Genomic DNA, 13,041 nt, shown 5'->3' with positions numbered 1-13,041 from the left:
CTGTTGGTATAATTATTTTTACGGAAGTGTTGGGAGGGCTTCTTTCTTCCGCCTTCCAGTTGGGAGATCATTTTCTGAAGGTGTACTTCTACAGGATTGAAGGAGTAAATGTGTATTTGCTCAGGTGCTTTTGAGTTCCTACTAAGTGCAGGTCTTGTGCTGCATGCTGAATTGCTGCATAGCTCTGAATGACAGGGATTTGTACTGCTGGACACTTGTGAAGGTCTGTCGGACAGTTGTCCACTTTCTTGGATGTTGATCTGGTATAGGCGATTGTCTTAGAGTGGCCTGTTGTCATCTTGGCTCTGGGTGTAGTTGATGCGGTTTATCTCATTTCTTCTCATCTGGCCTTCACCCCCACCCCCACCCCTTTTTTAAAAAAATATTTTGTTTATTTAGAAGGCAGAGTTAGAGAGAGACAGAGAGAAATCTTCTATCTGCTGGTTTACTCTCTAAGTGGCTGCAAAGGCTGAGCTGAGCTGAGCTGAAGCTGGAAGCCAGGGTGCAGGGGCCCAAGGACTTGGACCATCCTCCACTGCTTTCCCAAGCGTGTTAGCAGGCAGATAGCTGGGTGGGAAGTAGAGCATGCAGGGACACAAACTGGCACCTATATGGGAAGCCAACGTTGTAGGCAGAGGCTTATTAACCTGCTCTGCCACACTGCTGTCCCCTCCAGTCTGGCTCTGTAATCATGGAGAGGCCACTGCTGTTGGACCATTGACAACTATTCTGCATGTTCTTGTCTGTACTTGACTGATAGTGGCATGGCCTCACCTGGAATATTTTCTGCTGTATTATCTTGGCAGACTTACATTTCTCACACTGTATCTAACGTTCACCAAAGTGTAGAGTTTTACTTTTCAGCTTAAAAGACAAGTAAGACCAGTTTAAAAGGAATAATGGATACTAAAGAAATTATCTTCGTGGCTAGATAGGTAATCTCACAGTAGACCATTTGTTCAATTTCCTTGCTGCAGCTTAAATAACACGATGACAGTTTCTTATTTTCTCTGTTGGATACATTTCTTTGTAATGAATGAAAAGAATTTTAAAGAGGTGTTTTCATTTCGAAGAGTTGTTTTTATTCCATTTCAGGAATTCACTTAAACAACAATCTAAACCACTTGAAATTTGGCCTGGATCATCACAGACTGTCTTCGCCTGCACAGACAGCACCAAAACCAGGGAAAGCGGATCTGCCCAGCACCAGAGCAGGAAATGACAAGATTGTTCTGTTGGTGTGTAACCGGGCCTGTACCGGGCAGCAAGGGAAAAGGTAAAAACTGCTCACTTCCAGTCATGAGCGAGACTTTTAGGAATTCTAGTATTTTCCAGTGTTTTACATAGCAGAGGTGTAAAGTCTTTGCGTTTTAGTAGTGCAGTTTTGATTCTGGTGTTATAAAGAAGGCCTGTTTACCTGGATGTGAATGAGTGTGTGCCTGCTGTGTTAGAAAGAATGTATGTTTACTCGATGTGAAGGCTGTCTGTGAAGACTATGCTCACCCGAGTTGAGGCTCGGAGTGGGGAGCTTGCCACATGGCTCTGACGGCATCCAGGTGCAGGGCTTCCTAGAGCTCACCTCGTTTTTAAAAGCTCACTTCATGCGTGTGTTTGCAATTCAGGCTTCTCTTGAGGCTCTAGACCTTTCTCCGGGTATTTTCCTGAAGGCTCGTCACAAAAGTTGTCATTCTGAATGTACCTGCTTGGCTGGTAGGTGGCCCTGAAGCCTGCATACCAGTCTGAACTCATTGTTGCTCTGTGTACTGCAAAAACTGGCCCTCCAGTGTTCTCCTGTCCCGGCAGATAGCACCACTGCTCACTCAGCTTCCCACGTCAGAAACATGGGCCCTGGCAGTCTCTCTCAGATCTGTCTGCCTTCTGCTTTGAAAGTGATGTGGTCACAGTAGTGCAGTGTAACCTGAGTAATCACAAGGGAGAGATAGTGTTTTAGAGAGAAAAGACTAATATTTGTGTCATGATTTTTTGTTTGCCTCTTATAAATTTGTTCATTGGGAAGTAAGATAATTGTAAAAGATGTTGATTAGTTTATCTGGGGCATTCATGAGTGTTTATTTTATTGTGTCAGCTGTTATTTTTATTGAAGAGGCAGATTTACAGAGAGAAGGAGAGACAGAAAGAAATATCTTCTATCCACTGGTTCACTCCCCAAATGGCCGCAATGGCCAGGTCTAAGCCAATCTGAAGCCAAGAGCCAAGAGCTTCTTCCAGGTCTCCCGTGTGGGTGCAGGGACCCAAAACTTGAGCCGTTCTCTGTTGCTCTCTCAGGCCATAAACAGGGAGCTGGTTTCAAAGTGCAGCAGCCCATATGGGATGTCAGTGCCACAAATAGAGGATTAGCCTATGAGCTACTGTGGCAGTCCTGGCCATTGTTCCGAACACTGGGAATATAGCAGCAGACAAGATAAACAGAGTCTGGGAGACTATACCTTAGCGTAGACTAGGTAGAACTAAGCAGACACATTGGACGTCAGCCAGTTGTTAGAGCATTGAAGACATTCAGATAAAAGAAGGTTCCATTTGATGCCTGCATCCCGTAAGGGATTGAGCTCTGACTCAACTCGCAGTTCCAACTTCCAACAGGTTCTGACTCCATTGGTTGGGTCCCTGCTACCACGTCACTGACCTGGATTGAATTCCCAGCTCCCATCTTGAACCTGGTTCAGTTTTGGCCTGTGGAGTTATTTGAAGAGTGAATGAGCTCATGGGAGTGCTCTCATACACTCGCACCCTATCTCCATTCTTCCCTCAAGTGATTACAACAAAGAAGACAGCAAGAATGATTGATTCTGATGGTGGGGATGCAAAACTGCAGTAGGAAGGATGGTGAGAAAAGGTGGCCGTGGGCCAAGCTCTGATGAGGAGGAGGAACTGGGAGGTGTGTGGCCGTGGAGGGCAGGGATCCCGTGCAGAGGGAACACCTGGTTAAGCAGTGGGTCTAGAAGGGGCCTGGCTTGTTTAAAGTCCCAAAGGAAGGGGCTGCTTAGTGTGTTTCCATGAAATGAAGAACTGGTGGTACCCCCTTTGAGATGGGATGATTTACCTGTGGCTTTCAACATTCCAGGTTGTGGCAGTTTTCAGGCAGATCGGTGCGTTGTTAAGTACTGCTGTGTGTAAATGGTTTGTTAACTGTTAGGAACACATTTCTTGTGAGCTTAGCATTTCTGTCTCAACCCAGGCCTGTGTCAGAATTCATCTTGTTAGAGCAGTTGTTCATTCAGTCGTCCATTCAACATCTACAATTTTTTTAGGTGCTGATTGTTGAGGCTACTAAGGAAAGAAGTTGCTGTTTGTGCTGTCAGGTAGCTCACAGCAGAGGTGAAAACAGTAAGGATGTGATGTTTGCAGTTCAGGGCTGTTAGTACAGTGGTGACCACAGGGAATACAGTGCCAGGCTGCTCCTGGAGAGGGACCTCCACTGGCTCTTCTTGGGAGTGAGCAGGTGCTGACCTGGAAGTGGGGGAGGGTGGCCCATGCGGGGAGGGGGGAATTGCCTGGGAGTTATATGCCTTCAGGAACAGCAAGTAGGCTGGAAGCCTGGGGTATGGGTGAGAGTTGAGGCCAGGTTTGTGGTCTATGACTTTGGCTGCGTATTAGACCCACCTGGGAGTTCTTGAACCACAATTCATATGGATCTTTTCAGAATCTCTGGAGGCTGAAATTGGACCCTGTAGTTTCCTAAAGCTCCGTTGTGATTTCAGGATATAGAGCAAAGCTAACTCCATGGAATTGCTTCTAGTTTTCTAGAATATAGGACTGTGGCAGAGGACAGCCGGCTTCTGGGGTGCCATCTGCTTACCAGGGCCTCCCTTGTTTTCCAAGACCACCAGGATGTGGCTGCTGCTGGTTGGATCTTCTAACCCTAAATAATTCTTGCCCACTGTACCACAGTGCCCACTCCCTTGATTGAGGTTTCATTTGCATGGTGTTCTAAGCTTGTATCTACTCTTATTCCTGTCCTCTCAATTGTAGCATCGTATTTCCCTGAAAGCTATTTTGGTACATGAACTATTAAATTCCACTTAGAAATCTAAGCTATTTTTTGGACATTTTCATCATCTCTGAGTTACCATTAAATTTCCTGTTTTTACTTTGGGAACTCTCTGAAACCAGTTGTAGTGTGATTCCATTTAGAAAGAGCAAGTGCGAGGGGTTGGGAGTAGGCGTTTAGTCTAGCAGTTAGGATGCCCCTTGTCCATGTTGGTGTACCTGGGTTTACTTCCTAGTTCTGGCTCCTGGTTCTGCTACCTGCCATTGCAGACCCTGGGAAGTTCCTGGCTCTGACACTGACCCTGGCCCAGCTCTGGCCACTGTGGGCTTTTGGGGAGCAAACCAGGGAATAGGAGTTTCTCTCTCTCTCTCTCTCTCTCTCTCCTCCCCCTCCCCCAAACTAAAAAAGAAAATAAATAAGGGATTGTATCATTAAAGAAATAGCTGTACTTGACAGTGATTTCAGTGTTTGTGTGTGTTAGGTTTGGACTGCCTTTTGTGCTGCACTTGGAGAAGACAGTAGCGTGGGACCTTCTGCAGAAGGAAATCCTGGAGAAGATGAAGTATTTCCTGAGGCCCACAGTTTGCATTCAGGTTTGTTACACTTTGATATTCTGGCAGAGCCTGCATGTATACCCATGGAAGACACATTGCCATGAAATTTGGGTTTTCTGTCGTTGGATTTTGAAGACTTGATTTGTGAAAGGAGCTGGCCACTAGAGATGTTCCTTAAACTGCAGTGTAATCCTTTACACTATTAATCTAATAAAGTTTAGCGCATGATTAGTCTGAAAGGTTTTAGTAGAATATCTATATATCTTTAAAATAATTTCCGATGGTATGGTATGGCCTCCATAGAAGACTGTTCAGTTAGTGTTCAGTGAAAGCAGTGTGTTACTTGTCACACATGAATTGTATGATATGCAAAGTACATCTGGGTAAATCATTTGAAGTGTGAGAGTGGCTCAGTAACCCAGTAGAACATCTTAGGGAAACACTTTGCGAAATGAACGGTTTGCTGGCCCTACCGTCTGGGTTGCAGGTGCCACTGTACAGCATGCACTGGCGGGGAAGTTCAGCCTCACTGCCCTTTGCCATTTGATGCAGGTGTGTCCCTTCAGTCTGCGAGTGGTCAGTGTTGTGGGAATCACGTACTTACTGCCCCAGGAGGAGCAGCCCCTGTGCCACCCCACGGTAGAAAGGTAAGGGAAATAAAATCCACCTTTTGGAATTTAACAGATACGCGAGTGTGATTTCAAGTCGTGCCTGGTACAATTCCCACGTAAGTGTACTGGGTTCTTCAGGTTCATTGAGCAATGAAGCGCTTGGTTTACTTCTCATTCGAGTGTGATGTGTTTTATAATCTTCCTTTTCACCAGAAAAGCCAGGGGCTACTCATGTCAGGAAAGCAAGCAAGTGTAGTTCCTAGCACTACAGATCAATTATATTTTCATATTTAGCAAAAAGGAAGTTTTCCAAAGTAGCTTTCTGATCAGTTCTCGTTCCTCCTTGCAATCAGTAAAACCCGAGTTCACAGTGTGTGATGTTTCCCGTGGTTCTCTTGGGCCTCGCTGAGCCCTTCACCAATCCTAAACTGTGTGTTCACCGAGGCATGTGAGGTTTCCTTTGGCCTTAGTTCCTTTCCTTTAAGCCTTCACACTATTTTCCACAAAGAATTAGTCACTCCGATTTTCTACCTCTCTGCTTTCTGTAGCTTGCTAGTGCATTGGTAAAGTAACACTGGAAATCTGTATCTGCATATGCACACAGACACATACAGATACACAAATATAAACACGTTTATTGTAGTGGCATTTTGAACAAATACTGTTGTGCCTGCATTTCAGGATTCTGAAAAAGTATACAGCTTGGTCCTGTTTGAGTGATTACTGTTTGGTGTTAAGAGTCAAGAGTGAATGGATTATTAGTGATCCAGAATATTGAACGGCATTAAGAAGAGGTCGGATAAGATGCTGAATTTCTCAGGAGCTGGCCATGACATTGGCTGTGGGCCAGGGGAGTGGCTGTGTGAAGAAAGGAGAGGGAAGGCACGGGGCGGGTCTGGCGTGGTCTGGGGATCCGGCATGGTGTGTAGCAAGTGGGGCGAGCTCAGGTTTTGTCTCCCAGGTATTGTTGTCCAGTCTCTAGGCCAGTGAGAAACTGGACAGTTCGTAAAGATCATGAAAAACATCTGAGAGTGACAGTGAAAGTGGACAGTGTTGTAGTGTGATACAAAATTGTTTCCAATTTCTGTTTCTGTATTGGACATTCTATTCTAGTTGTTGGAGTTTTCAGCCCATTTGTATCCTAGCTACTGAATCTGAAGTTACAGCGGTCTCTAAGAGCATTTTCTAATGGGAACTGTGATGGTTTTTCGCAATCAAATGATGATTTCAGAAGGATATAATCACACTTAAGTAAAATCCTTTACTTAGAAGATAATATGTGGCTTTTCCTCCTTGCATTCTGTAGGGCATTAAAATCCTGTGGGCCAGGTGGTACCGCTCATGTGAAGTTAGTAGTGGAATGGGACAAGGAGACAAAAGATTTGTGAGTATTTTTTTAACTTTTATTTATAGACTTTTAAAAAGGATTTATTTTAAAAAAGGCCTATCGATTTATTTGAAAAGCCTATAGATAGAGACAGAGACAGGGAGAGAGAAAGAGAGAGAGGGAGGGGAAGATCTTCCATCCACTGGTTCACTTCCCAAATGGCAGTAGCAGTCAGTTCTGTGGCAGACTGAACCCAGGAGCTTCTTCTGAGTAACCTGCGTGGTGAGGCCTAAGCACTTGGGCCATGCTTTCCCAGGTGCATTAGCAGGGAACTGGATCAGAAGTGGAGCAGTTCGGACTTCAGCTGGCATGTATATGAAATGTTGGCATGGCAGGTGGCGATTTAACTCGATACACTATGTCACCCCCTAAAGGCTTGTTTTAACTATTTCTGTCAGCATTCTTTTGCTATTTCAAATGAACTGAGACATATCTTTTTTGTTTAGCTAAGTATACAAGTATGTTGCTAATCCTTTTTTAAAACAGTTCACTATTTGTTCCTTACATCTCTCACGTTTGTTTGCAGCTGAGCTAAGTTATATATTCATTAACTACTGTAAATGTCCAATTATTTTCATATTTATTATAGGTCCATTAACTCAAAAGTGTGTGGAATGCATGCACGTAGATATACAGGAAAATTCATGATTTGATCGCAGCTTATAGCCAATCCAAGAAAAAACAACTAAGTTCTTGAAATGGCTTTGTAGATATTTCCAAGAGCTTGTTAAAACATAAAGCTGGATTGTCACTTTTGTCTTGTTACGTGTTGATATAGTCCATTCTGAATTTGTAGCCATTGTTGTAAGGCTCTAATTGTTTGTATCTCATTTGCAAGACCTTCTCTGCTAAACACTTTGCCTCCGATCTCAGCTTGTTTGTAAACACAGAAGAAGAGTATATCCCTGATGCAGAAAGTGTCCGTGTGCAAAAGGAGCGTCATCATCAGCCTCAGACCTGCACTTTATCCCAATGTTTCCAGCTCTACACCAAGGAGGAGCGGGTGAGGGCCTGCACAGCACATCCTGGGTCGGAGGGTGGTAGGGCGGGGCATGGCAAGAGAGACTGCGTGGCACTTCCTGGGATCGGAGCATGGTAGGGATGGGGCATGGGTAAGGGGCTGTACAGCTCTTCCTGGGATCCGAGATGGTAGGGATGGGGCATGGGTAAGGGGCTGTACAGCTCTTCCTGGGATCCGAGATGGTAGGGATGGGGCATGGGTAAGGGGCTGTACAGCTCTTCCTGGGGTCTGAGGGTGGTAGGGGCCTGGGCATGTTGAGAGGGTGGGGAATAGACAAGTTGGATCTCAGAATGTCTCCCAGGATTTTTCACTTGCATAGATTTGACAGAGACAATGGGGCAACTCAGTGCTATTCCTTTTAGGATGTTGACAAAAAGTAGTTTAAATTTCTTTTTTATGGTTAAAGATCAATTTATTTTGTTGTTTGTTGCAGTTTAGAAGTTGAAAGTTATTGCATTTGTCAGTGAAACAGTGATTCTTACCTTGGTAGTTGTGTGCTGAGAGCACAGGGTGCCAGGACCTATTAAAACAGGGACAAAATAAATAGCCACTTCCTTAGTTGGCGTTAGCTGCATTTCAGGTGCCCAGCAGGCACGTGGCCAGTACTGATTAGTGCGGATAAAGTTGTGTTGGGCAGTGGTACTCTCAGCCACTCCGTACAGTGCTTTACAGATAACAGGGACTTGGTACATCTTTAGATGAACAGATGACAGATAAGTGGAGAAATAAGTCTCTGTGGAGGGACCCAGGCCTGTGCAGTTTCTTGCACTTTGAGAAACCTTGACCAGAGCCCTTGAAATTCATCTGATATTGCACTGATGCTTGGGATCCTAAGTATGACAGTTGAGTTTAGTTATTTGAAAGGCAGAGTCACAGTGACAGAGCAGCGGACCAGCTGGCAAGCAGGCAGGCAGAGTGTCCATCATCTGGTACACTCCCCACGTGGCCAGAGCTGGCCTAGGCCAAAGCCAAGACCGTCTTCCAGGTCTCCTATGTGGGTGCAGGGGACCAAACTCTTGGGCCATCTTGACGCTGCTTTCCTAGGCACATTAGTAGGGAGCTGGATTGGAAGTGAAGGAGGTGGCACTCGTACTACATTCATATGAGATGCTGTCGTTGCAAACAGTGGCCTTATTCACTACTACTCTTGGCTCCTGACTTTGGATTGGCTCAGCTCTAGCTGTTGTGGTCATTTGAGGAGTGAACCAGTGGGTGGAAGATCTTCCTGTCTTTGCTTCTCTCTATAAATTCGCTTTTCCAATAAAAGAAATAAGTCTTAAAAAAAAAAAAAAAAGAAGCAACAAGAACAAGAGAAGAAATGGAGATGACAAGGTGGGACCTGCAGTAACCCACGTGATCAGGCCGAGGTCTGATCTTCTACAAGCAGTGCCCTGTGTCGTGCTGCCTTAGGGCTGCTTGAGAAGCAGTGTCAGGACTCTGGTGGTGGTGGCATTGCCCTTCTCGTTACTGCCAGCACTCACTATTAAGAAAATGATAAAGTAGGACACCTCCCGCTGAGAAGTCAGGCCAGCTGTCTCTGTCGCAAAGCTTTGCATGAGGGGGTGCTAACAGCAGCTCTGCTCCTCGTTCGCAGCTCGCCCCGGATGACGCCTGGCGGTGCCCACACTGCAAGCAGCTGCAGCAGGGGAGCATCACACTCAGTCTGTGGACACTGCCTGATGTGCTCATTATACATCTCAAGAGATTCCGGCAGGTGAGGGAATCCTCTCTGGGAGGCCCCACAAGCTGAGGCCGAGTTGCTGAAACCCCCTGCTGAGGTGCTGAAGCCCCCTGAGGTTCTTGAGTGTCCCTGTTTGATTTCAGTGAGTGAGTGAGTGTGTGTGTGTGTGTGTGTGTGTGTGTGTGTGTGCAGGGGCGTTTACAGACAGACATAGGTGTGCCTATATGAGGCAAAATATGAGCATCCTATGACCCTTGAAATCCTAAACAGTTCAGTTCACATGGCAGAATTTTACTTTGTTCTTCAGGGTTTGCACTAGACTTGTAAATGTCAGGCTGAAGTTTTGGTATGTGCGCTTTGGGGTTAGTAAATAGAGATGCTTGCTAGGAGAGTTGGAATCCCATGCCTACCTGATGTAATGATGGCTGTTGGCTGCCCTAACGGTGCTGTTGTACATGGGGGAGATGAGTCATAAAACATGTACAAAGAAAATCTGCTTTGGGTTGTATTGCTTTGTGAGTTGGTCACCGCTCTCTCTGCAAAGCTGTCTGTTCTCTGAGGTGCGATTATCCTAGGCAGCCCCGCTTATAGAAGGAGGGTGGGGATAAATGTTGATGGGGTCTGTGAGATCAGGCTGCAAGGTTTGTCCCTGCAACAGAGCAGATGTTTCTCTGCAACTTCCCAGGTGAAGTGGGAGCAGGAGGTGGTAGAAGCAGCAGCGTATTCGGAGCCAAGCCGGAGGGAACTGCCTGTGGTCAGGGGCTCATAGCGCTGGTGGGACTGGCGCTGCGGGGTGGGCCGGTGGTGGGAGTTGGTGGAAGAAGTGAACAGTGGCAGGTTGCCCAAACATCCCCTTGGGGGCTGAGTAGGGTTGTGATGAAGGGTTTGCAGCAACTGTGTGTTTTTAAAAGATCATTCTGACTGTCGTTGGGAGGGTAGAGCAGAGGCTACCAGAGTGAAGGTAGGGGACCTGAAGGAGGTCGATGTGGTCACCAGTGTCATGCTAAGGGCCTGGTAATGCTGTGGAGATGAAGAGATGTTTAGGACTTGCTGAGGAAGTGGAGGCATCAGGGGTGACACACACAGACCCTGTCTAGGACTTGCACACTTGCTGTGGGTGCTTCAGCTTCATCCTCTTGGGCTGTGCAGGTGGATTGCTGGGGAAGGCTCTGGATTCCAGCCTGCTCAGTTTGCTTCCCACCACCAGACACACGGCTCTTGCTTTCTATTTCTTTCGAAGGCATATTCAAAGCAACCCACACTCGGAAGGGCAGGGTCACCTTTCTCACTTCTTTTTTGTCCTTCTCACTAGTTTCTCACTTCGGTGGCTTGGCTGTGCCTCCTCATCGACTGCTTATGTGTCTTGCCCTCTCCGCTCTTACTGGTACCATGCCAGTTCAGACTCTGTTACTTCCCAGTTGGTTGCAGTCTTTCCGTTGATTCCCAAGACCTTTCCCAACATGTTGTGTGTACTGCTCACACATTTCTTCACTCCCAGCTCTGGGGATGTCACCTCCTCCATGCAAGCCCCAAGGCTTTCCCTGGACTGCAGAATAAGGTCTCAGTTAATCAGCCAGCCTTCCTGACTGTCTTCCCTTTCTTGTAGGAATATTTTTCCTTCCTTAAAAAGGTCCGTATCTCTCTGGGGTGGGCATTTCCATGCCTGATTAAGTTTTTAAATATGAGAACCGTGCACACAGTAAGCACCTCTTCGGCCAGGGGTTATATTTTTCATGGATTTCCCCATGGGCTGAATGGAAAGTACAGATGATTCAGGATCATCGACTAGGAGGTCATCAAATAGTAGGGGACTTCAAAAAGTTCAAAAATGGAATTCACAGATAAGTTTATTTTACTTCACGGAAGTTTTACGAATCCATGCATATGAAAGCTCTTCAAGAAATTTATGGAAAGTATGTATTATGAATAAAACCATGTATGGATTTCAAAGTCTTTTGACTTAACCAGAATAAACTTATTTTTAAATTCTGTTTTCCTCATACTTTTTGAGTCTTCTGTATCTGAAGTTAGGTCAGGGTTAACTTGTAGTGCTCTGGGGGAGGTGGGGAGGAATGGGGCACTGCCCACTGCAGGCTGTTCTGGGCCAGGCACCCGGGTTCGCCCTTTGTGCAGTCACCATTCCCAGAGTGTTCGTGCCCTCTGCGACACGGAGGTATCAGCATGGACTATCTGAAATTGTGGTTTTTATGCAAGTCAAAAATCTAAGAACTTCAAGCAGATGAGGAAGTAAAGATTCAGAGGTTCACACACCACCAATCCATAGATCGTCACTGGCTCTGCTTTTTGTGATGTTGAAACCTGTTCCTCCAGATAGTTAAAATGATTATTTCCCTATTATGTGTGTGTCTGAGTGATATCAGATAGGTGACTCATTCCATGCTAAACTGATCTGCCTTTTGCTTACATTAAAATGTCCTAAGAACTTGTTTTTCTTCTTGCAACAGGAAGGAGACAAACGTATGAAACTTCAGAACATGGTCAAGTTCCCTTTGACTGGCCTGGACATGACACCTCATGTGGTTAAGAGAAGCCAGAGCAGCTGGAGTTTGCCGTCGCACTGGTCCCCGTGGAGACGGCCCTATGGACTCGGGAGGGACCCCGAGGACTACATCTATGACCTGTATGCGGTGTGCAATCACCATGGCACCATGCAAGGGGGGCACTACACAGGTCTGCAGCGCGTGAGGCCGTGTGTCTGTGCTTCCTCCAGGCAGGCTGTGTCGGGCCAGAGGGCTATGGCTCGGGGGCCCCCTTTCTCTTCCCATAGGCTGTGTGCCACCGGTAAAGGTGGTCTCCGTCCTCTGTCCAAGAGCAGATGCGCTAAAGCTCTTCCTCCTCTTTCCGACTTGGATCTTCCCGAGGTGGCCTGACCTGGCTGGGCCAGCAGTGTGAACGCAGATGGCATTCTCTGGTCGTCAGAGGGTCTGCCTTCTGTGCACCTTCTCACACTCTCCCCACATACGACTTGGCTCTGCTGGCTTGAAGTTTTAGCCTCTCGCTTATTTCAGTTGTGAAGCACTATTACAGTGTCTTCACGTGGCTTGGGAGGGCTTTTCTTTTTAAGGTTCAGTTTTCTTTCTTTTTTTTTTTTTTATTTTTTCTTTTCTAAAGCAACTGTGTTCAGCGCTTAACATTTAGAGACTAGAGAGAATCAGAAAACATACCATTACATGGAGGCTCTAGTACAACCATTGGTAACACTTTGAAAAAATGTGATAAAACATAGATAATAGAATTTACCATCTTATGGTGTTTTTTCAATGATGTTAGGAACATTTGCATTGCTGTGTAGGCACCATCACTCCTCATTGCCAGAGCTTATTTCATCTTCCCAAACAGAAATAGTGCCATGAAACAATATTTTATATTGCCCACGAGCCTCTAGTAGCCATGCTGCTTTGCGTCTGAATTGACTTCTCTTGATACCTCTTAGAAGTGGAATCAGCTAATATTTGTCCTTTTGTGACTGGCTTATTTCATGTAGTCTGATGTGTTTAAGGTTCATCCATGTTGTACCATGTATCTAAGCTTGTATCTTAGAGGTTAAGCTATCAGTTAAGATGTTCACATCCCACATTGTGTAGGACCTGGGTTCAATCCTTGCTGGTTCCAGCTTGCTGCTAATACAGAAGTGGGAGGCAATGGTGATGGCTCACATAACTGAGGGAGAACTTTGATTGGTTGATTCACTCCCAAAAGGGCTGTACTGGCCAGGGCTGGGCTAGAACAGAGCCAGGGGTTGCGTCTGGGTCCAACA

At 46.0% G+C, this 13,041-nt stretch overlaps 1 protein-coding gene across 1 annotated transcript in view; it reads left to right on the top strand.

Moving 5' to 3' along the window:
- Positions 1-13,041, top strand: part of USP31 (ubiquitin specific peptidase 31) — a 60,486-nt gene that overhangs the window by 38,828 nt on the left and 8,617 nt on the right. The window contains exons 7-13 of the mRNA XM_004586814.2: positions 1,096-1,276; positions 4,491-4,602; positions 5,116-5,210; positions 6,481-6,558; positions 7,435-7,564; positions 9,177-9,296; positions 11,729-11,954. Of these exons, the coding sequence (XP_004586871.2) occupies positions 1,096-1,276; positions 4,491-4,602; positions 5,116-5,210; positions 6,481-6,558; positions 7,435-7,564; positions 9,177-9,296; positions 11,729-11,954 (942 nt within the window). The remainder of the gene's footprint in view (positions 1-1,095; positions 1,277-4,490; positions 4,603-5,115; positions 5,211-6,480; positions 6,559-7,434; positions 7,565-9,176; positions 9,297-11,728; positions 11,955-13,041) is intronic.

The sequence above is a fragment of the Ochotona princeps genome, chromosome 24 (assembly GCF_030435755.1).
Source record: "Ochotona princeps isolate mOchPri1 chromosome 24, mOchPri1.hap1, whole genome shotgun sequence".
NCBI lineage: Eukaryota > Metazoa > Chordata > Mammalia > Lagomorpha > Ochotonidae > Ochotona > Ochotona princeps.
Note: the sequence above shows the minus strand (reverse complement) of the source record. Positions and strands in the feature narration are given on the sequence as shown.